Source organism: Pyxicephalus adspersus, chromosome 10 (genome assembly GCF_032062135.1).
Source record: "Pyxicephalus adspersus chromosome 10, UCB_Pads_2.0, whole genome shotgun sequence".
In the NCBI taxonomy this organism is placed as follows: Eukaryota; Metazoa; Chordata; class Amphibia; order Anura; family Pyxicephalidae; genus Pyxicephalus; species Pyxicephalus adspersus.
In genome coordinates, this window is record NC_092867.1 from 12,931,433 (window position 1) to 12,955,964 (window position 24,532).

Below are 24,532 nucleotides of genomic sequence, written 5' to 3' on the forward strand. Positions count from 1 at the left end.
CGCATAGTTTTGGCTGTATAGTAAAGAAGTATGTAACACATGGAAATTGTGTAAAAGTAGTCAGTTTCTTTCTTGATAAAGTTTACACGTTGTTTTTTTCATCTTATTGTGGGTATGTTGTATAGAAAAGTGTGAACTCTCTTCTAGTGCCTGGTGAACTCCAAATGAGAAAAATCTACATACGGTCACTTGCTTCATACCAAAGAGACCATAGACAAATATTACCAATGTATTTATGATATTTATACACAACTGTATATCATACACTTGTTTTATGTGTGTTATTTATGTAATATTTTTATGTTTTTTTGGTATATTCTAGATTCTTTGGACAGAGTATAGTTGGGATTGTCATGGAAAGTGTTGAATTCAAGCTACTAGAATGTCATATGTGATGGGGATGTCGATATTAAAAAATAAATATGATATATGGATAATCAATGAGTACCCCAAACTTTTTTGATCATTGACTAAACTCCAGTTGACCTACCAAACTCTTATACAGACAGTGTGTTTTATTTTGCTCACATTAATGAATTCCCCATATATCCTATTTTATGTCCCCACACATTGAGCGTTTAACTTGTGCTGCAGACAAAAATCCTTCTAATCCGGATTAGTTACACATTGTAAATGTAACCATTTACATTTTACTTCATTCAAAATTCAATTCTAGATTAAACCCTTCAGTTGTGAAGGGGTTTTTGTAACCCATTACACTGCAGAGTTGGAGGACTTTGAAATCTTGCACTGTGTAAGATGTGTCGTGACTTTTGCAGAAACAAATAGCATTAACATTTTTTTTTTTTAATATTCTGCTTTCAGATAAAAATAACTTTAAATGTGATCATGTTAAAAAGAAAAATTCTATGGTTTATTTCCATCAGTGGAGCCTGTGGGCAAATGAGCACATTTACCTGTATACAATATAATTTCCTAAAAGACCATTTTTGATCTTTACAAAACATTTCCTTGCATCTTTTATATTTGCATAATTCTTATTTTGTTGATATATGTGTTTTAAATTTCTTATGTTTTTAGACAATTTATAGATGATTCTGCGTTGAAAAACCTCTGTTATACTTTGTGCCATTTGCTAGTGGGTATGAAAGACCTGTGTGTAAAACAATGTTATTGGTAAAATTAATTTTTAATGAATGTTTTAGGGGTATAAAGAGGTTTTACTTCAGAACTCTTTTGGGCTTCTTGTGCCATCGTTTGTCTTTCATTTGCACAAAAATTAAAAACAATATGTTTGGTAATTTACTGCAGTGCAGTAAATAGTATAATGGAATCTCCTGGCATTGATCTCTGTCCTTAACACGCAAAGCTGAATAATTCAGAGAAACAGACTTTCAAATTCAACTGTAAAATGAAGAGTTGATACAAATAATAAAAAGAGGTTTTCATGTTTTAGGTTGCAGCAGTAAGGAATTGTGTTCAAACTCACAACTGCAACAGAAGCCGAGAGCTGAAGTTTCTCCAATTTGGGCTCAGCTTTGCTGGTGAAGTTAAGCCTGTGGCTGTAAAGCTACCTGAACAATTCTACAAGGGTATAAAGACATTGGCATGACAGCAGAAAAAACAGAAAAAAATTAAATAATGTAATGTTCAATACATTTAAAAAAAGAAAAATTTTTTATAGCCAAAGCAGCACCCCTGGGGATATCCTGCAATCCAGTAGGCCTGAGCACTGCTGGAAGCGGCATGGGTCGGGTTCAGAAATAGGGTTACTAATAGTTAAAATCTACATTTTGGGGGTGATTTGAGGACCTCAAACTAAAATTGCAGGCATTTGGAGGTACCATCAGCTTCAATTTGTTGTTATGCAGGGCTACAGGTACACTTCTATAATCTAAATGGGAGACCTAGTTCAGTATTCTTAAGCCAGCTGTGGGCCTGTAGAATAATGTAAAAAGCAATCAATGCCTCATAATAAATTTAGTCTATATGTCCATTCAGTACATTTTTTATGTAAAGGGATCCATCTTTTCCTTTATAGGAAGTCTCAAATTAAAGCTGCTATTCTCTGACTTGCGGGCCACATCTAGTTCTCAAAATAGTATGCAGCCCTAGATTGAGAAAATAGCAACTTCTGTCTGAGATGGTGCATACAGGTAGTTTCGATTTGTCATGGATTCTATATACTATTATGCTAAGGAGTATGTAAATGCAGTCCTTACAATCTTTTATAATCTTTGCATGTAAATTAATTCTTAAGTGGTTTTAGCTTTTTTAAATATGAAGCTTTCATTATCCTGCTGTGAAGATTCTTGTTAAGTCAAGTCTTGTTATAGGGTGACAACACTTTATCACTGAATTCCAATGGTGCTCCTGCGTTGTCTTCATGCCACATGGTGTTTCGATAAACTGCAAGTGGCTGATTAATACATTATGCATTAGCATGGTTGTCTATTTATCAGAAGTCATCCATTGCTGTACATGCATTACATGTAGGTTTCCAGTGGTTGTATAGATTCTGCAGTGCTTAGTGCTGAGGTTTATATCTACCTAAAGTCAATACCTATTCATATGTTTTTTACTTTGTGTCTACTGTTTTCATCTTGTATGTCTGCCTACATTTTAGCAACAGGGCATTTGCTGGAAAATGCAGTAAAGCTACCTGCAGGAGATTTTATTTACACAGGAACAGTGCACGGCATGCCTGATTTAGCCCGGTCCATTGTTTTTACCAGCGTGGGCATTTTGCTGTTGATTCTTAATTGCTAATTGGAAAGTAATGATAACTGGATCCTAAATACCCTTAATGGTCGTGCTTTAATTTTTATACACAGTAATTCTTGTGGATATCCTATAACAGTTCTCTGTTTTTAGGTAACTAGATATATTTATACTTTTCAATTTTAGTATTGTTTTTGTCAGTTGCCAAGAATGAATTCTTGTAATTATTTTTGGAAGGATTTGCAGGAGGTGCTTGTAATGTGTCAAAGCAGAACTAAACTCTTAAAATTCAATAGTGGATAGAATTTCAATGCAGATGTCATAAAGCTGCTTTTTTTTTCTTACTATACATGTACATGTGTACAATGTAAGGATTTACACTGGAGGGTTAACTGCCCATCATTTTAACACCAAGTGCTTTGTGTTAATACAGCCATTCAAAATATACAATATAACAGTCCCAAGACATTTACAGTTAAAAAAAAAATGTGGACTAAAAAGCCAGAAGAATATGATGGCGAGGAAGGGGAAATGCACAAATTTGATCATTTCCAGTCTTTGCACAGCATTTGTATCGAACTATTGTTTTTTAAACATATCTATTGAGGAAACTACTTTAATTTAGTAATGTTCAAAGGCTGGAACTTGTGATGCTAACAATATCTCATAATGTATCAAGTTCTTCATAAAAAAAGAAGTAAACTTAACCTAAGATGTACTTGTAAATATAAAGAAGGTAATAACTTTATATATTTCTGTGTTTTGTGCTTAAATTGTATAATTTTTGTTTAGATTTTTTTTTAAGGGCAACATACACAGGTTCATTGTCGCTGGAAATGATCCTTCATGATTGTTTTTTGCGCCAAAAGAGTGACAGATGAATGAACCAGCATTGTACCCACAGCACTGTTCAGCTCTATGGAAGGGGGAGAAGAAGCGAGTGACACCCTGCTGTGCTCTCCTCCCTTCACTTGTATTGTGTTCATTAGTTGTTGGTTGCTCTGGATTCGTCAAGACAGATCCATGAAAGTCGTTGGGTGAACTCTATGCAGGTCCTTCATGATCATTTCTAGGGCCAAATGAGTGACAGATGAATGAACGAGTGTTGTACCCACAGTACTGTTCAGCTCTATAAAAAAGGGGGAGAACAAGCAAGTCACACCCTGCTGTGCTCTTCTCCCTTCACTTTTATTGCGTTCATTTGTTGTTGGTTGCTCATGGATTTGTCAAGATGGATCCATGAAAGTCGTTGGGCGACCCCAATGCAGATTCGTACCCAAGACGAGCCCGACTGTTAATATCAGGCGAGAATAATTTGATGTGTGTACATAACCTTGGTCAATTTGTACAGTGTTTTTCTTTTCATTGGTAACTGTACCCGTCTGTCACACTGCTTTGCAGCATTTGGGGTTTTAAATGCAGGTTTAAAAAAAATAAGGAAAATAAATTATGAAAAGAATGTAGGCTGCCACTTTCTGACCTTTTTTTTTTTTCGAGGTCTGCTGCACCATTCCAGCCTCAGGGTTTGGTGACAGAAGAGAAGAGAACTCCCCTGTCCCCAGCTACATATTTTCATCTTACTGTGCCCCTGGATTTAGGCATTAAAAAAAATATATGTATAATTTGTTTGTTATATTTATAGTGATTAATGAGCAATGCTTAGTAAGGGGGAACATTAGGTGCAAAAACTTCACACCGGAGTTTGGCTTTAAACGCACTTTGTTGACTATCATGCATGCAAAAGCGAGCCAAAATGCATGAAAACATCAAAATCAGGATCTCCTGTCTTGTAGTCCTATAACCTATTTTAGCTTTAGGTTAAGAATTTAGATCTAGATATTTTGATTATTTTCAAGCCTTCATAGCCCAAAGCTTTCGTATATTCAGCAACATCTATTAAAGTTAGTAATTGGTTCTCTATAAATCAGATTTAGGTTGTGATACACTGTACCTTTTAAGGACCGTCTGTAATGGTTTGATTGTATGAGCGAATTAAAGGACACACAGCACATGACATATATTAACCTAACAGAACCCCCTCCACCCCTTAATTTAAGTAACAAACTTTAAAGTTTATCCCTAACCACAAGAGGTATGGGATTACTGACAAGCATTGTAACACTTGCAAATATTTATTAGCAGAGTAGTGGATTATCTCCATTTGTTTCCTTAATCCAAGGCTTTGTGTGTCTGTTTTGTGTATTCTGCCCACTGAGTTCTTCCAGCACATTGTCTGTTCACCCTGATGCAATTGCTTGTTTCATTGCTTTGATAATGTGATTTTCAGTGATTATGTGTTCAGTATTAACTGTCAAATACTCTATTCTTGGAGACCGTGTTGGCTTAATTGTGTCTTGTGTAGAAGTTGCATGTGCTGCTATGCAATCTTACTGCTATGCATCTTACTGCTGTCTAGCTTATTTAAAAAGCAAAACAGTGATAAATAATAAAAAAGTCTCCATTTTTGGTATAGTTTAGGCAGGAAAAAAAACATTTTTCTTTGCTCCATCTTGGGAAATGCATTGTTGATTTTTTTTTTCAGTCGTTGACCCTATTGGTGGGATTTGCTTTTACCTAGGCTCAGTCTAGACAGGGTTTTGTAAACCACAAAGTTACAGTCCCACAGACCTTTTTTTAATTGTCTGGTATCAGGGGGCAATCATAGGTGGTTTGGCTATGGTTTTTGTAGGTGTTTAAGTGTTGTGGTTTTCCTGTCCTTAAGAAAGCTAAAAACATTGTTAAACTACTTGTAACCACTTGTGAAAGTATCAAAAAAAGTGTTACAACTTTAAAGGCATTGGAACAGACCATTCTGCTGATTTTTTTTTTTTCTTATTTTTTTCCCCCAGTCTGTGACCCCCTGGGGAGATTTGCTCTCACTTATGCTGCGTACACACTTGCAATTTTTGTCGTTGGAAAGGATCTTTCACTATCCTTTCCAACGACAAGGGACTGCATGATGCATGAACGGTGCTGTACATACAGCACCATTCTGCTCCATGGAGAGGGTAGGGGGAGAACGACGGAGCGGCACCCTGCTGCGCGCTCTCCCCCTTCCCATTTCATTAGGATCGGCTATCGTCCATCGTCCGTGGATCCGGCAGGTCGGACGATGGACGACACCGACTGTACATACGGCAGATTTTCACCCGATATTTGTCCGATGCCGATTATCGGGGGATAAAAATTTGCCGTGTGTACGTAGCTTTAGGCTGCATACACGTGTGCAATCTTTGTCGTTGGAAACAAATGATCTACGAAAGATCATTTGATAATTGTTAACACAAAAAAAGTGCACAACAACTGGTTAAGTGCGCCACCGTACAAGGAATCTCGCTGGAAATGAACGACTGTTTCGGCGAATGTGATTGGGGCGACGATGGTTTGTAATCTATTGTCTCTACGGTTGTTTAGTGACTGTAGATTGTTCTGTGATACACTTTCTCCTGTACATGTCACTTCCTGCATCGTTTGTACGATTGTTCAAATGAATGTTCCTAGTGTGTACAATAATGGTGGATTATATTTGAACGATTGTATCGTTACAGCATGTACAGAATTGTGCAGAGTATGATCGTTCAAAATAATCAGGAATAATTGTGGATTGTTAGTTTTCAAACCTAAAATAAAATAATTATTGCACGTGTGTACCTAGCTTTAGGCTCATCAAATATTCATGCTTCTAAAAAACTTCACCTCCACCGCTTTGCACTGCTTATCCCTGTATAAGGGGATTTCAACTGGTCCAATTTGTTTCCATGGAAACTAAAACTTTGGAAAGTTTGATGACCGTTTGACTGCAGTGAATTATGGTGGAACTCCCTAAAAACCACAAAGCCCTTACTGCCTTGGCGACCACACAAGGTGAAATCATTCCATTTCTCATCAGACAAGCATAAAACAATGTAAATCTTTTCTAGTGCAGTGCGTCTGTGCAACATCTGCACATTTTATCATGTCTGTTTGATTTCTGGGAGAAGGAGGGAAAAAATTGGTAGCCAATCAGATGTTATCTATGCAATTATATGTACATTGTATAAATATTCTAACGCGTTTCGCAGATACAACCGCTTCTTCAGGGGTTTTTTGCTAGTAAGATAACATGCAAGTACAAATATCCAGAAAACAATTGGTGACCAAATCCAGCTATGCCCAAAGATGTCCTAAAGCAGGGGCATCAAACTCTGGCCTGAGGGCCAAATTTGGCCCCCCAAAGCAATTTTTTTGGCCCCCAAAGGAATTCTAAATATGAATTACAGATGGCCTGTCGCTGCATTAAAATAGCTCCACTACTACAATTCTCAGCATTACTCACGTCTCTAGACCAGAGGACTTTCTTCCTATGCATGGTCCCGCATTGGACTGTTTTAAAGTATGCAGAGAATTGTAGTAGCGGTGCTATTTCAGTGAAGAGGAAGTTCCAGCCACTCATAACATTAAGCCCCACATTAGACTTTTTTATTGATGCAAGAAATTGTAGTAGCAGTGCTATTTCTCTGTTAAAGGCTTGTTCCAGATTGAATGTTAAGTAAAACCTTTTTGTTTCCATATGAAACGGTTTTATAGCTAAAGAGAAGGCAAAACTTCCTCAATTTGTTCAATAAACTTCAAGTTTGGCTCGCCACTTTGTCTTAATTTTTAACTTTGGTCCTCTGTGTTTTTGAATTTGACACGCCTGTCCTAAAGCATAGGGGGTGCTAGGTTACTGTCAAGTACTGTGCCAGTAATTCCCTGCTAAGAATTCGATTCTGTTCTATGTTGTTTTTTGGAGATATAGCATATTTTTGATATCTTTGATTTGTTTTGGGGCAAACCTTTATTGTGTTTATTGGTGCCATTCACCTGCCTATGCTGTGATTCAGAACTGTATAAATCTCGGGATTTATACAAATATATATATAAATATAGATCATTTGACAGAATAAACAGCCTTCTTATATGCATTTCCTCTGTGCATTTAGTGGTTTTCTCTGGAGTCCAGCTTTAAGATTGTATACAGAGAGACAAATTCTGACAAGCTGTTAGATGGTAGGCAGTAGCAGAACACTGTTTTTACTGAAGTAATTATTAGACCATTTGAGAAGAATTGAATCCAGGTTATAAAACTGACATGCCTATTTAATTGAGCCTGTCATATCTTTATTTTTTGGCTTCCATACTAAAAGCATTTCATGCTGAAACAATACATTACCTGCTGCCTAGCTTGCCAAATGTGTCCAGCTGGCTTCTTAATTCTTCATTTTGTCCACTGCAAAGCTTTAAGTGTGGTTGTTAAAGTGGTGTTAGCTTAAGTGGTGTTGTACTGTTATATGGTATAAAACATTTTAATACATCAGTATTTTCATTTATGACATGACTTGAACATGACTTTTTATCAGAGAGAGTTTGGTTATTCTGTACAAATTCTTTATTCCTGCTGTTATTTTAACTTGAAAAACATCCCCAGTACAAGCAGATGGCAGGGTACACATCCGATCATTTATTTTTGCCCATTCTGTTAAATAATTTTAAAGTGTATCTTGCGCCTAGAAAAAAAAAGCTCACCTTTTGATTATTCAAATGAAATAAAGAGGTTTTTGCCATTTTTCATGTTCATATTCTTACAGAACATTGGTAATTGTTTCTAAATCTTCAGCTCCTCTGTGTTGTATGCTGTGTGTAAAGTCATTTTTTTTTACTTTTAAATTGAAAAATGTTTACCCTATATATCAACATTCTGATGCTGCTTTTATCATCAAAGATTAGCTAATTAAATTATGCTGTTTATTGGCTCAAGCCTTTGGTTTGTTTGTACCGCAGCCTGGGGCTGGACATAGTGTTTATATATAGGTGGATAGCAATACGTTTTTTCATCTTTTACTATCAGCATTTTTGGTGTCTTTTTATTTGATTAACAGATTCTTAAGTAAAAGCCTAAAGCACAAGTTAAATTTTTGTTGTGGAAAGGATCTTTCACAAACCTTTCCTATGACAAAGAACTGAAAGATGCATGAATGAGTGCTGTACATACAGCGTCGTTCTGCTCTTTGGAGAGGTAAGTAAGTGTGTGTGTGTGGGGGGGGGGCGAGTAAGTGGCACCCTCTCCCCTTCACTTGTATTGCGATCATTTGTAGCTCATGGATCCATCCTGGCGACATCTGACTAGCGCTGTACACACGTCAAATTTTTGTCCGATACTAGCCCTTAAGTGATAGGACGAGAATCATCTGACGTGTGTACATAACCTTAAGCTGCGTACACACTTCCAATTTTTATCGTTGGAAATGAACGACGGACGAACGACCGATTGGCCAAAAATCGTTCGTAAAAAAAGTAACCAACGACGCCGACGAACGAGGATAGTCGTTGGTAATGAACGACCGGACCGGCGGATCGGATTGGACGACGATCGTTGACCATCTATCGTGTGTACGGTCGTTCAGTGATCGTCCATGGTCTGAGCATGCGCGGTGAACGAACGTTCGCTCACTTCCTGTGGTGCACGTCACTTCCTGTATTGTTCAAACGATCGCATCTATCGTGTGTACAATATCTTTGAACGATCGTGTCGTTATCTGTATGTACAGGATCGGTGCCATACGATCGTTCACAGATATCGTGCAGGATCGTTCGTCGTTCGTTTACCAACGATAAAAATTGGAAGTGTGTACGCAGCTTTACTCCAGTATGGGTACAAAGCTAACCCTCACTCCTGCAGGCTGTCTCCTTCAGCCTCTTCTGTAAATCACTCTGTACGTTGGTTGCAGGTAGCACATCCTCCTCTACAATGCAGGAGCAATAGTTCTGCATAATGAGGATGTAAAGTACCAATCCACTACCCAGAGATCAGATGGAAGCAGCATGGAATGAGGCAAGTAATCTTGCTCCATACTCAGACAAAGAGTACACAAAAAAATCATACTCCAAGCATTTCTGAAGAAACAATGATACCTGACTGACACTGTTCAGTAGATCCATACCACAGTGTGCCTTATTTTACTTCACATTGAAGATGTATTAACATTCACTTCAATGGTGGTTACGTTTTAGTACAAAATACATGCACATACAATGTTAACTATAATAGTACTCATAACTCGGGAACTGTAAGTGTAAAACAGATCTGAAATCTGCTCGAAAAACTGGTTTAGAAAAGTTTACTGTGGTTTCTGATGATTATCAAAACTAATTTTTTGTTGACCTGTGTAATTATTTTTTAATTTATTTTAATAATGTTGTAGTACTTCATTAGGGTGGTTTACCGTTAATGTTTGTGCTTGAAATTAAATACATTGTAGTAACGTTGGGTATCTAAATAATTAGCATTAAAACAAACTGCATGACCAACATTTTCTTGTGGTTTTCACTGAAGGTAACCTCTTCCAATGGAGCTTTAAATCATTTCTTCGTTTCATTTGCAGTTTGTGAAAAAATTTACCATCTATATGTTTTACTGTAAATCACAGATTTTGTTTTGTAATATAATGCATGTGAACACTTGAGAAAGCAGCTTTAAGATGGACTATAAAAATGTCAGTTTTCTTATGTTAATGATGACATAATTATTACACGGTACTTATATAACGCTGACATATTACGTAGCACTGTACAAAGTCCATAGTCATGTCACTAGCTGTCCTTCAAAGAGCCTCACAAATCTAATGTCCCTACCATGGTCATATGTCAATTATACAGTCTAAGGACCATTTTTAGGGGGAAGCGGTTTAACCTAACTGCATGTTTTTGGAATGTGGGAGGAAACCGGAGTACCCTGAGGAACCCACGCAAACACAGGGAGAACCTTCAAACTCCATGCAGATAGTGTCCTGGCCGGGATTCGAGTGCATTCTTTTAAAGTGAACTTGTTATCAGGCTATGAGCAGGATTTCTAGTTTTTGCTTCTGTTAGTGACTCGGCAGCCTTTTAGCCTTCTATGTTGTCTGTGGTTTCTTTGGAAGGGGATGGAGATGAATGGTGGTTGCATGGAAAGGCTGCTTGGTCACTGTAGAGGGAGCAGGGCAAGCTACTGTTGAGTCTACAGCCAACTACCATAATTAAGTGAATCAGTTGCTCCACAGTACCTTCAGCTACAAAGTTTAGTGAGAGTTTTTTAACCTCTTTACTGATGCAGCTATTATGGTTGCAGTAATGGTGTAATAAAAGACTAATGGCAGCAATAGCAAAATAACTAAATGGTGAATACATTTTATTCCATAGCCTGACCACAGGTTCACATTAAAAAATTTCTTGTGACAGTATGGTAAATATGGAACTCCATAAATTTTGTCCACTGCAGTATTTATCCTATGGTAAAAAAGGAAAGATCTAGTCTGTTCTGCCACATTAAAGCAATGCTGTTGAACTTTTTGCCTTCTGCAAGCTAGAGCTTTTTTGTACTATTATGTTATGTTCTATAGTTAATACTATAATTTTTTGTGTTGTTATGGTCTCAAAATGTATTTGATGATCTGAAGACAAATGACCGAGATGATATTTGTTTTTTTTCTCTAGCCATTTACAACTATGAGGCACGAGGAGGCGATGAGCTGGCTCTTCACATTGGCGACACTGTGCACCTTCTAGAGACGCATGAAGGTGAGTGAATGCCATTTAGTGCTCTAATGAACTAAAACTTTAACAACTACTGCCAAACCAATGATAAGCACTGTCAAAATTATAAACCTGGCACTATAGACACCAAGGGTTGTTGGTGCTCATAATTTGAATGCATTAATAATTTTATATACAGAATGAGTTCTTGGATTTTCTATTAAGGAGCAGATTTAAGCAAACTTTGGTAAAGGGGATGCTTATTTTATAGATTATGGTGTAGTTTTGTTCCTGGTTCTGGCAAATGTTCAGATGCCTTTCTTTATGAACATCCAGTTTTAGTTCCTGAAGATTGTCTAGTTCATATAATCCCTGAATTCTGAAAAACTTGTGCTTAGGGAATGGCTACTTGAGCTTTGGGGGTAAACGCTTGCTACATCTGATGTGTGCTGTGTAAAATGAATATTCCATGTGAGTATGCATATTTCATAAGTAAGGGGAATTACGCTCTTCACCTACCCATTTATAGAAGCAATACATTACCACAAATGTGAGGAATCACTTAAAGTTGGAATTAAACCCCAATCTCAGCTGGGGTTGAGATTGGGGTTTACCCCAACTCGGCAATCTCCTTTCCATCACACAGCGCTTCCTCCTTCTTTACTTACAGAAGATGATCCTTGGCCAACTTGACTGGCCGTTCTGGGACGTAACTCATTCCCTCATTCATTCACTCCCAACACGCACAAGGGGAGCCAGAATTGCTGGGTTTCCCTGGCAATCAAAGCTGATACCCAGAATGATCCAGCTGGTAAGAGCTGTTATTGTAGAAAGGACATCACATTTCCGTTTCTGCAATAACCACCCGACCAAATCACCTATGCTAAAAGTGAGACTTGAGTTCGACTTTAACGTCATTCCACCAATGTATATGGGCAGTACCACTAAAGTGAGTTTGGCCACCTTGTATGCCATGCTGTGTGTTATACACTCAATCCTGACCATATTATTTGGTACATAGTGCTGCATATTACAAATAGTTCACTACATTCTGCAGGGGAGTGTTGCAAGGTTACCTTTATCTTACAAAATGTTTCTATAAACCCTTGGATAAAAACGGTTGGACAAATTTATATAAACTTTGCCTATCTGGAGCAGTTAGTGGAGCAAGGAGAGGACTCCTATTGCATAATAACATTTTGACGTGAACCTATAACAAAAATAGGTTCTCTCTTTATGTGTGCTACATGTTAAAATCAGCAGAGTAAGTGCAGAGTTGTTGCAAAAAGGGGTGTCACAGTGATTCCAATCGTAATCATGCCTTTATTTTTCAGTGTGATGTTTTCCATTCTTAGTCTGACTCTGAAAAAGAACGAAGCATGTTCTCTTGGGCTTCTTATCAGTTCACTAAAATAGGAAATAAAATTTGGAAGGTTTTCACAAGAAAGCGTGCTGTCTGGCTCAGTCTGACATTGACCCACACTACTGGTGAGGACAGTCTGGGACACAAACCACACTTAGTGCTGTTGGTTAGGCAATCCAATGCTGCATGGTCTTATTACCTCAACTATGATATTGGTTTTCCATTTTCTAAGGACACTTTGTGTCTGACTTACTAATGTTTACTAATGTTTTGCACTTAATTCAACCTCCTGTGTTTTCCTGAAACATAGAAACTTGGAAGTGTAACACAACTTTTTTTTCGAAAAAAAATGACCTGCACATGTGATATATGTGCTCTGCAAAAATTTTAACAATTTTTTTTCACATTGCTACCTTCCTACCTTGTTTTGTTCGGTAGACCTGTCTAAACCTAAGGAATATATCCTAAGGTAGTATTACTGAAAATGGAATTCTTGTTGCAGGTGATGCTTAAAATTTGGCTAATGCAGACTTCAATCATACCCAAAAAAATCTCTAGGCCAGTCGTACAAGCAGAAAATTATATTACTAGGTTTTCCATACACTGAAATGCCTCCAGGTTGCCGCTTTGTATTCATTTTTGAATAAATGACAATGGCTGCAGAAAGAAAAAGAAAGGCAATTTTAATAACCTTGAATAACAAAACTGATTATGTAGCATTTGCTATATTATATAGTTAATGAAAATCGAGTTCTTATTTAAATATTATAAGTAAAACTTAATTTGGTTTACATTGTTTTAAGACAAAGAAACAATATTGTAATCAATTGCTGATTGCCAATCTCTATATTTAGTGACTGCATTAGTTTTTCCTATTTTGGCTTTTGTTTTTCTTGTGATCCTGCTTGTTCACTTAATTTCCAATAGAGACAACTTCCATTCACTGTTTTCTATGAACGTGCGGTGTTACGCTGGGACAGGAAGTGTGTTTAGAAATGCAGTAAACCTCTTCTCTATCACATTGGTTGGGGCAAATTTTTATTGTTCAAGGTGAACTCCGAACAATGCTAACTGATAACCTTCATTAGAGGAACAGGAAGCATAAACTTAACTCCTCTCTAGATTTCTAACATGATCATCAAATGGAACTAATGTAACAACTCTTTCAACAAACCAAGGGATCAAATTAGAGATGTTTATTGTTGGGGTTTATATTACCCTAAAATAATTCTCCTGAAAACTCATTAATAAATGTTAGGGAGGAAAGGGTTTTCTACAAAATAGACTTACTTTTTTTGGTATCCCTCACTGTGTGTCCGCTAATTGAGCAGATAGCTTGTTCTCTCAATGTTCTTGTGCTCTGTACATATATTTTAACCTCTATGGGACTGACTGTTTCAGTTCAAAGAAATGCAGAACACAATGCACCAGACAGTAAGATAACAAAAATTACAATGTGTTTTTCTATTTAAAGTGGAGCCTAATGCAAACTGCAAAATACAATGTTGAAATGCATTTCATTTTATTTCAGTTTGCCTGCCAAATTTTAATCTGAGGTTAAATTTTCAGATCCTTGTAAAAGCCCAATTGTGGCTGACTTTCTAAGTTATTATTTCATTACTAAGGAAACTCAATGAGAAAAAAGCATACACAAGATTACAAAACCATTACAGTATAATAACATTTTATAGTGAATGAAAGAAAGAAAAGTGCATAGTGCCCCTTAATGTACAGCACTGCGTAATATGTTGGCGCAATATAAATACCGTAAAATAATAATATTGAACCATATTATCTGTTTCTGGAACTGGTTGCACTTTAAAGTTGTGCTTGGGCAGTATTAGCATCCTAAATACAATAAATGAATAGCCTCACTGAGAACCTAAAATGTTTAAACTTAAATGAATAGGAAGGGATAGAGGAGAAAAGAGGTAAAATTGCCACGGATAAGAAGGGAAAAAAAGAGGGGTGGATTGGGCAGATATAGAAGAGAAAGGCACAAGTCAAGTACAGCAGAGTTTGTATTGGAGGTAAAGTTGTCTATTTTCTGGAGATCGAAAATGCTGTCCAGTAATACCTGAAAGGTCTCCCCAGTCCCACAAACTGAAGAAGTGCAGTCCTCCATGACCTTGGGTTAATTGATTCCGGTGAACCATTAGATTAACGTCTGGCTGGCCCCAGAGGGCAGGGATACATACTCTGTCCAGTGTCTATCAGGTAGAAAATTGTCACAAGCAGTTTCATTGAAGTCCGTAAGATGCAGGAGATGTGTACAGATTTCAAAAAAGGCTTCACCATTGAACATACCCAAAAGATATGCAAAGGAGTTCCTAGAGCAGAGCCAAATCTGTGCTGGCTGACTTCTTTTTTTTTTTTTTTTTTTTTTTTTTTTTTTTTTTATGGTGATGAAAGTAGCACATACCCCATAGACTTCTTGTAGGTGAATACATGTGGGCCCTTGTTATGGGCTCAAGAATTTGAACTACCCTGTTTCCCCGATGATAAGACACTGTCTTATTTTTTTTGGAAGGCCAAAATATGCTCTAGGGCTTATTTTCAGGGGGATGCCTTATTTACCCATGAAGAAGACTACAGTACACAGTTATTGTTCATGTGCCATTCATGTCCCCTTCAGATCAATCATGTGCCATTCATGTCCACTTCTGATCAATCTGTGCCAATCATTGTCCCCTTCAGATCAATCATGTGCCATTCATGTCCCCTTCTGATCAATCTGTGCCAATCATTGTCCCCTTCTGATTAATCTGATCCATTCATTGTCCCCTTCTACTGTAATCAATAATATACTGTACCATTTAATGTCCCATTCTAAAGCTTACCGTATATAGGGTGGTATTGCTCACAGCAAAAAAAAACCTGTCTGAACTCATGAACAAACTCCTGCAGTCTCCGTTAGGGAGGGATGAGGGAAGCTGCCTGTGTTTGCTTGGGCGGAGTCACGTGCGCGCACTGCAGTCCTGTCACTTCCTCTTCATGAAGAGACGCGGCACACACGGAGGAACCACACACGGAGTCACCCACCGTACCACCCGATTCTGGTAAGTAATCGGTGGGTGGCTTATTTGCGGGGGGGGGCTTATTTTTCATTTTTCCCTAAAAAGGGGGGGCTGTCTTATTTGATGGCCCTGCCTTATCATCGGGGAAACACGGTAATAGGAAAAAGTAACCTTTTATTATTTGGGTCCATTTAGATGGAGGCTAGATTTGAAAATTGTGCTTCTATATTTAAATTATGTACCATTGTTAATATGCACATTTAATTATATGCTAATAAAAAAAAGTTCTAATGGTTTACGTAATACATAAGCATGCTTGGCACAGAAATCCGTAGTTAATTATTTCTCCAGGAATTAGCACAGTGGTGTTTGTTGTGGGCAGAATTAGCGGGATACATAATGAAGCTTTTGTTGTCCTGCATGTTAGCAGAACTGGGTTAATATGTACCTAGGACCTGAAATTGATTTTAGGATCTGGCAGTTATTATTGTGGTTTTTAATATTGCCACAGATTGCGGAGAAAATGTTAACTAGAGAGAACTCACAAATCGCTGATTTGCATTGGCAGCAAACAGATCGTCTGCATAGAAGGCAAATGTAATGGTACATCCGTGTGTGATTTTGATCCCTTGGTATAAAAGTACTGCTTAAATGTGACCAGGGTGAATGGGAACAAGCTCAGGAGTACAAAAGTACAAGTGTCAAAAAATGTGTCTTATCCATGTTTTATGATTTGTAAGAGGATATACCGAGTGAGCAATGCATAGGATCTATATCTTGCAAATCTGACACTGGTTTGATATGGCTGAATTTGGTTTGTAATAACTGCCAGTAATCTAGAAACCAGGCTAGAAGATTGAGAGGAGTCCTAGGACTCCTAGCTGTGCAGCTCAAGCAGGCAGATATTCCCTTATTGTTTCTCTTTCTTCAATCTTTTGAGTCACTAACCCACAACAGGTATACAAAAATGTAATAGAAAGTGGGAAAGAAAGTACTGGAGTCATATTTTCACCACAGAAGCCAGACCATTAATATTTGCAGAAGTGAGAGCCCCCACTTTTCTTTTTTTATAGGCAAACTTTTGGATTTAGTTTAAATGTGCAGTGGTAAATTAAAGACCCATACACTCCATAGACTTGTAGGTGAATACCAAATAGGTGGGTGGCAGATCCAGCATCATCTTGCAGCTGAAATTCTAATAAAAGTTAAATACTGGCATCAGGAGAAGCCCTCACTTTGCTGGCCTGTCACTGAAAAAAGCAAAAAAGGGGTTGACTGCTTACCTAAGAAGGCTGTACATACATATAGATGTTCCCTGCCCCCATCAATTATTGGTGGTATCAGGTAACTGTTATCTAATTTATGTTGCAGTCTTGGTTACCACTCTAATCACTGTGAGTGGAGCTTTGGACTTCAATGACTGAAGTTGCTCATATTAAAATGAAAGAAATTCCAAGTTGTACATTACTGGCAATTTTACCTTTAGGTTGTTTTAATAAGTTGACTGAACTTGTAAACATTTCTTTACAGGATGGTACAGAGGATATGTTTTGCGAAAAAAATCTAAAAAGGTAAGTTGCTTTTAAGTAAAAATACAATTTTAGAAATAAGTATATCGGTAATGGTTAACTTTTGCAGTCAAACATACACATAATCCCAATGCAGTTTGTAAAATACTCCTTACTATGGGTAATAAAAATACTTTATGGAGAACTGTAGCATCTCTCACAAACTACACGCTGAAGCAATAAAATATAAGTACGATATCACAATATTTTTTCTTGTGTAGTGACGCACATGCACACAACTTTTACCAGTTAAGCTATACATCCTGAAGCATTTTGGTTGTAGCTAGACTTCTGGTTTCTACTCCTGGTTGGGTTTTCTCCCTTTTCAGTGTCCTTAGAATACTGGCTTGCCAATTCTCAAAGGAACATGAACATTTGATTTGAGTTGGGAATAGAGAAGAAAAAAGGTAGATAAAGTTTATTGTAGTGTACAGTTTAAATTGTCCTTTAATACATTAGCACTTGTGATTAAAGCTTAACTCTGAGATAAGGAAATATTGTCATAATATAGGAGGCATATATATATATATATTTTAAATGTTTCTGTGTTTTGTATTGTTTTCCAGATCTGCTGAGTAATTTAGTCTATGTACACAGGTGCAATCATTGTTGTTGGAAAGGATCTTTCACCATCCTTTCCAACGATTAACGACTGCACAATGCCTGAACGAGCTCTATACATACAGCACCGTTCAGCTCTATGGAGAAGGGAGGGAGAAGGACTGAGCGGCAACCTGCTGTGCTCTCTCTCCTTCACTTTTATTACGATTGTTTGTCGTCCGTGGACCTGCCAGGATGGTCGTTCGGACGATGGACGAGGAGCGCTGTACACACAAGATTCTCGTCCGATATTGGATCTGAGCCGATTATCCGACGAGAACGATTGCACGTGTGTACCCAGCCTTAGTGTTAAACATTTGTGTAGAAGCTTTCTATAATCCTGGCCAGTCAGGACTGCTCTCATCTTGAGCTGGGTGACTAGTCTTGAGTTCGCCCTCCTACGTCTAGTTTACTACAGGCAGCCCTTCCGCACTTTTGTTTTATTCAGTGCAAGTAGAAACTGGTAATTTTACAAGATAATATCCGGGCTTACAAAGTCCTCTTAGTGCACACCAAGTAGATTTATATACTTTACATTTTAAAGAAAAATATTTGTGGCTTAGTTTAGCTTTATGATCAGACATGGCACACTGCAAATAAAATGTATTTTTAAACTGTTCATGTTCAAAAAATATATATATAAAATTTACCATCATACATTTTTGAGAGTATCATGTTTGATTGTTAGTGTTCATTTTAGGATTTTCACTTTGTATTTAAAATAAAGATTAATTTAATTTGTTCTAATGACTTATTTTTTTTTTTTAGGGTATCTTTCCTGCCAGCTATATTCATCTTAAAGAAGCTGTAGTCGAAGGAAAGGGGTAAATTAAATTTATAAATCTTATTAATGGACCATTGTGCTTTGTTAAAATGTATGTTACCAAAAAAAGGAGTGTTGTTTGTAACTTGTAAACCGTTGAATACAAAGGTTTGTTAGAAATAAACAGGAGCAGCAAACTGCATAGCAGGTAACATATTTGCACACTTGAAAGGGAGCAGTAGGGACTGTGGTTGAGCCTGCAGTGAAATGTTACATTTACAATGGGACTGAAATGGCCCTAAGAGTTGCAAGAAACCTTACTTTGTTTGTGCAAAGCCCTTTTCGGGTGCACCTTGCCTTGGATAAAGGTGATACATTGTTTAGCGTGGTTGCTATTCTTGTTTTGCTACACAAACAATACTGACTTGAGGTGGTTTTGATCCATTGATAGACATGAGGTATATTTATAATTATTTGCAGTAATATTTGGCTGAATTGAAGGAAAATGTCTTTCTCCTGATTGTGCTTTGTGAAGGGGTGTCACAAGTGTTTATCAAGTTCTTCAGGGGCATGCTGATATGAACGGATTGCTATCCACAGCTTTAAACACTTGAAGAAGCAAAACTTATTAAGTGCAAGGGAATGTTAATAAAAAAACACAATTTTTTGTACATTTCTTGCACATGATTCAGAGGTTGCTTCACTTCACCAAGGTTAGTAAAATATCCTTTGCAAAGGGAAAATTAAAATTGAGAGAATCCTAAACTCTTTAGTAAAACGCCCCATTGTCTGTCCCTAACCTTAGCCAGTTAATGATATTTCAGTTTTGCTGCTTGATAGCTGTGGGTTATTGCAACATGCTCATCTTTACTGTATCTTTGTATCACCTTAAATAAACTTCAATGTGTTTTATGGCCGTGTTTATCTTACCCTGTAGATGGGAAACATCAGTATTCTGATCATCTGATTACTGTATAATGACATCTCTAGACTGATTACAAAATGGATGTATAAAAGAGACACAGAGTACTAAAATAACAAAGTTGATTTATTTTGATAGGATGAATACATTAAAAAATCTCTGCTCACAACTAAGACTTGCTGAAAGGATTGACACCAACCAACCTACAGAAAGCTTTGACACAATTTGTGTTACATTAGTAAATGCCATGTTGTCAAATGGCGGGAGATGCTTTAGAAATAACAGTGAAGGCCGATAATGCATGAGGAAAAATCACTGACATTTCCATTTATAAAAGCCCAGTGCCTGTTGCTGTCTGTATTCCTGTTGGGCAAATACCCCTGATTTTCACTTCTTATAGTAGAGTAAAAGGAGGCGTTGGTGAATTTTGACTGTAATTTAGGTAAAAAGAAAAGAGGAATGGAGGTCAAAACATGGCTAAGTCAAGCTGAATAATGAAAAAAAATATGCAATCAGAAGTTATTTTCAATTAAAACTAAATGTCACACCAATTACCAGATAAAGATATTAAACCATATATCAGGGGTGTCAAACTCAAAAACAGTGGGCCAAAATTCAAACTTAGACAAAGGTCAAACTTGCAACTGAAATAGCACCACTACTACAATTCCCTGCGTCAAGAAAACCGTCCAATGCAGAGCTTAATGTTATGATTGGCTGGAACTCCCTCTTCATTGAAATGGAACTGCTACGACAATCCCCTGCGTCAATAAAACAGCCCAATGCGGGGCCACGCATAAGCAAAGAGGCCACTGGTCTATAGACGCGAGTGATGCCGCTACTACAATTGCTGGCATTACTTGCATCTATAAAACAGTTCAATGCGGGGCCACACATAGGCAGAAAGTCTGCTGGTCTATAGACGCGAGTGATGTCAGGAATTGTAGTTGCTGTTTCAATGCAGTGACGGGCCAGCAGCAATTCATATTTAGGATTTCCTTGGGGGCCAAAAAAAAGGACTTTGCGGGCCAGAGTTTGGCACCCCTGCCATATGTAAAATGTAGACTTTTGTAAAAGTCTGTCCCTCTCCTTCCTGAGAATTGTTAATGGTTCCGTAACAATATCAGAAACAATACCAACCACTAGGTTGAAAAAACAAAAAGATTTCAATATGACTTCACTATCCTCAAATGAACTGAATATTTTGTCAGTGTTTCTTTGATTTCCCCCTCTCATTTTGTTTTTTCATGCATTTACTGTATATAGTAGTGACTTCTTTTGCAGAGCTTTACAGTGTATATGTCACAATTGGCCTATTTTATAGGCTTCCAGTAAACCTACCAGAATGTTTTTGAGATGTGAAATAAATGGTTTATTCAGGAAGTAATCAAAACTGCTTGGCAAAAACCCTCTAACAAACTTTTTTCCTGTTTATTTGTAGCAAAACTAAACATTGTTGGCACTTTGACAAGTTTGCAATAAATTTTATTCCCAAGTAATTATATTTTCCAAGTTTGTGGCAGTTCTGGAGCACCCAATGTTTCTGCATAAACCTTGATGACTATTTTCTACTCTATGTATATGGCAGTGCTCCAACCTATTGATATGCTGAGTAATACCTTTTTCAAATTGTAGTGGACATTCCCATTTTCCTTTTTTTCCTCTTCCTTTGGAAACCCTGATTTCCCCCCAGGGGAAGCCAGAATACCATAATGATTACCCCCCCCATATTCCTCTGACAGTTTGCACAGTTTGCAGTGTATAAAGGTGTCAAGCCACTCTCCCCTAATTTTAGAACCTAACAACTTGCTCAGCCACTTTACACATGATTGTAGGATGCGAGGTACACATGACACCTGGAAGTGCTAGCCTGTTATCTGGGGGCTGTGGTAGAAGGGAAGCCTTAGGAAGGTGATTGTACTTTGCCTGTTAATTTTCCTAGTTTTGGCAGTGTACAAATTTGTTTTATTGACCAATTGTATTGAAAATCATTGGAAGCTTTTAAGGCAAAAGCATCAACTTGATTACCAGCTTATTTGCATGACTGTAAGAGGCTTTTGTCTTGAAAATTTGCTATGATTTGCAACGATTCATTATAAATGGCATTACCTGCAGTTAAATCTGTCATTTTGACCTTCAAAAGGACCAATATATGAGACATTCATGAAGACGAGTCTCAGTTGCATGATTGCTGATAAATCTGGCAAGCAGGGGCAACTTTATTTTGCTATGTGGCTTGCTTTGTTGACATTTGTTAAAACTTCTGCTTTGAGAACAAAAATTACTTAGAAACAACCATGACCAAAATCTAATAATATTAAATTAAACAGTATTATTAACAGTATATAGCGCCAACATATTACGCAGTACTGTACATTAAATAGGGGTTGCAAATAACAGACATACACAGAGTGACACAGGAGGAGAAAAGATTACAATCTAAGAGGTGGGGATGCAGCCATGTGTGGATATCATGGTTATGTAATAGGGAGAACTTACCTTCAGATGAATGCTATTGTTGATGCAAATTAGCGAGGATATTTTTTTAAGTTAACATCACTCCCTGCTGAAACACTGAAGAAAAAAATAATAAAATGGGAAAAGTTTGACATTGTCCTGTTTTAGATATCTAGATCTGGTGAGCCTTAATCTTGCTGAGGAGTCTTTCCAAGTTTTATGCTGTGTATTTTTCATTATACACTGGATAGTGACTTCATCCCCTGCACTAAGAAACCCAAGGAAAAGGCGATCATAGTATTTAATTTTTTATATAGTATTTATTTTTTTAGTGTTTCAGCAAGTCATGGGGACTTAAAAGTAGACCTTTTCAAGTGAAAGGTTTGCTTTTACTTGTACACAACTACAACCCAAATGAATGCAATTGGTGCTTGAACTGGTAACATCACTTCCTAAAATCATACATCTCTGGGTGCCCTATGACACTTATGCAAAAAAATTAAATTTTATTGGTTGCTGATGGGCTGCAGCATTTTTTCACTTTCTTGATAAATAAAGACTGAAGTGTCCAGTGTGGTTCTCCACCTTCTCTGTGGACCATCAAAGCTATACCTCGTTATATAAAAAAGTAATAACAATAAGCATGCATTATTTAATTTAACCTACTTGTGGCCCTTCCCACAGCCAGACTTTGGACGGCAGTGATTTCTTACCAGTTCGTCCTCTTAATGCACAGTGACATTTTATTGTAAGATTGTGTGTGAAGGCTTTGAATTGTTACAGCGGTACAGTGTGAATAATTCAGGAAGACAGCTGTTTTATGGTCTTATATAACAAACAATACAAAATCATTGTTCCACATTAATTAGGACTGAACGCCTCTGCTCGGCCCCTGCTGACCTTGCTTATAATAATGTTCTCTGCTTCTAAGGGATTTACCTTTTATGACACACGGCCTCGTCAAATGCTTTCTGAGCCTTTGCTTATATCGGTGTGTAGGCATGCTGGAGATTTCCTCTGACACCAGACAAGCGTAGTCTCAAGCTCAAAGGCCAGCTTGTTATCCACTGCTGCATTCAAATAATGACTAAGACCTGTATTAGGGAGATCACGTTGGTGATGGCTCCTCCAGTCAATGATACATGTTAATTTATGAGAGATTTCCTTAATTGCAACCACAGTTTCGGAGCAAGAACTTTGAGACTTATTAATCTGCCATCCTTAACGAGGAGATATACACCCTGTATATATTGCAGAAAGGTAAATAGTATAGTATATCCTCTGGCGGTGGCAGCTCTTAGATTTGCTGGTCAAATCAAACATTGGCCATACTACTTACCTTGTGCACCTATGCAAATATATATATATATATATATATATATATAATATATGATTTTCTACTTCAGCTGTCACCTGTAGTAATGGCCCTAGAGTATAGATAGCTTACATTTTAGTTGTATTGTCTGGATAATGTTTTGTTTTTTTTTTCCACTTCATTAAACTATTTACCATGACTTATTCACTTCTGGCTCACATGGCACAAAGCTCTCTTTCTTCTGTTTTCCAAGTAGTTATAATCACCATTCATAAGCAGAAGCAAAATACCTTTGTTGCTGTGTTCTGATTCAATGGACATAATTAGCAGTCATGATAATGACAGCCATTACCTGGTTGAAATATTTTCCTTTTTTTGGGTGGCCATTCCTTTCTATCATTCTAACATGCTGTATAGTTGATTTAGTCTGAAGAGTGTGAGTAAAGCCTAACACAAGCCAAACTTTTGTTGTTTTTTTTTTGGTGCAGTAAATGGGTTGCAACTGCGGTCAGGTTTTTATACAGTCTGTGTCTCTTTTGGGGAAATGATAGCTCTCCTCTTATCCTGATGCTAGGGACATCTGAGACAGCAACACAACTCCTCTTCAGTGTTCTCCCCGGCCCCTTTTAGCTGGGTGCACCACCTGGCACATTTCAGTAATCACCTGGCTGTTTTTGGGTGGTTACAGAACAGTTGGGTCATATTACAGGGGCTGCCACCCGCCTAAAATTTCTTCCCACCCAGCTTAAAAAAATTTCTGGGTTGAGCACTGCTCTTTATTTTTGTTCCTTAACCTATAGCGTGTAAAGGGTAAAACCTGTATCAGGGTATTTTTTCTGTTTGTGCCTTCCTGTGGGGCTGACCCCCTTCCGCAATTAAAAATTCTCTTAATTCGGGTGCTGGTATAGGAGGAATAAAAGCAAAGTAGAAATCTCCCCATCAGAGTCTTCGGCAGCTCTAAAAACCTGGCGACTTATCCTGCTTTATTAAAAAGAAGTTTGGCTGTAGCTGAGCTTAAATTACTTGTCTATAATTTCTCTTGGGTGTTCTGTAGCCAAAATCACTATTGACCAGGCTAGTGAGAGGCTGTTAAGCAGATTAATCCAATACATCTACATGTTATTTGACTTGCATGAAAGTGTGCAGTCGCAAATAATTTTGCACCTGGGATATTGCACTAAATTGATCTGGCTTCTCACATTTAAATCCTGTTATGCTACTAAGCCATTGTGCTGTTCTTGTAAGAATTTTTGAGTGTTATTTGTTCTGGGTACCTGTATTAATTTAGGCCTCTGGGTGCAGGTTCCCAATTCTGG

The 24,532-nt window shown here is 37.5% G+C and overlaps 1 protein-coding gene across 1 annotated transcript in view; it reads left to right on the forward strand.

Moving 5' to 3' along the window:
- The window catches only part of LOC140339658 (dedicator of cytokinesis protein 1-like), a 51,439-nt gene extending 32,718 nt beyond the window's left edge, over window positions 1-18,721 (forward strand). The window contains exons 2-4 of the mRNA XM_072424449.1: window positions 11,173-11,256; window positions 17,122-17,162; window positions 18,528-18,721. Of these exons, the coding sequence (XP_072280550.1) occupies window positions 11,173-11,256; window positions 17,122-17,162; window positions 18,528-18,587 (185 nt within the window). The 3' untranslated portion in view covers window positions 18,588-18,721. The remainder of the gene's footprint in view (window positions 1-11,172; window positions 11,257-17,121; window positions 17,163-18,527) is intronic.
- The last annotated feature ends 5,811 nt before the right edge of the window (window positions 18,722-24,532 follow it).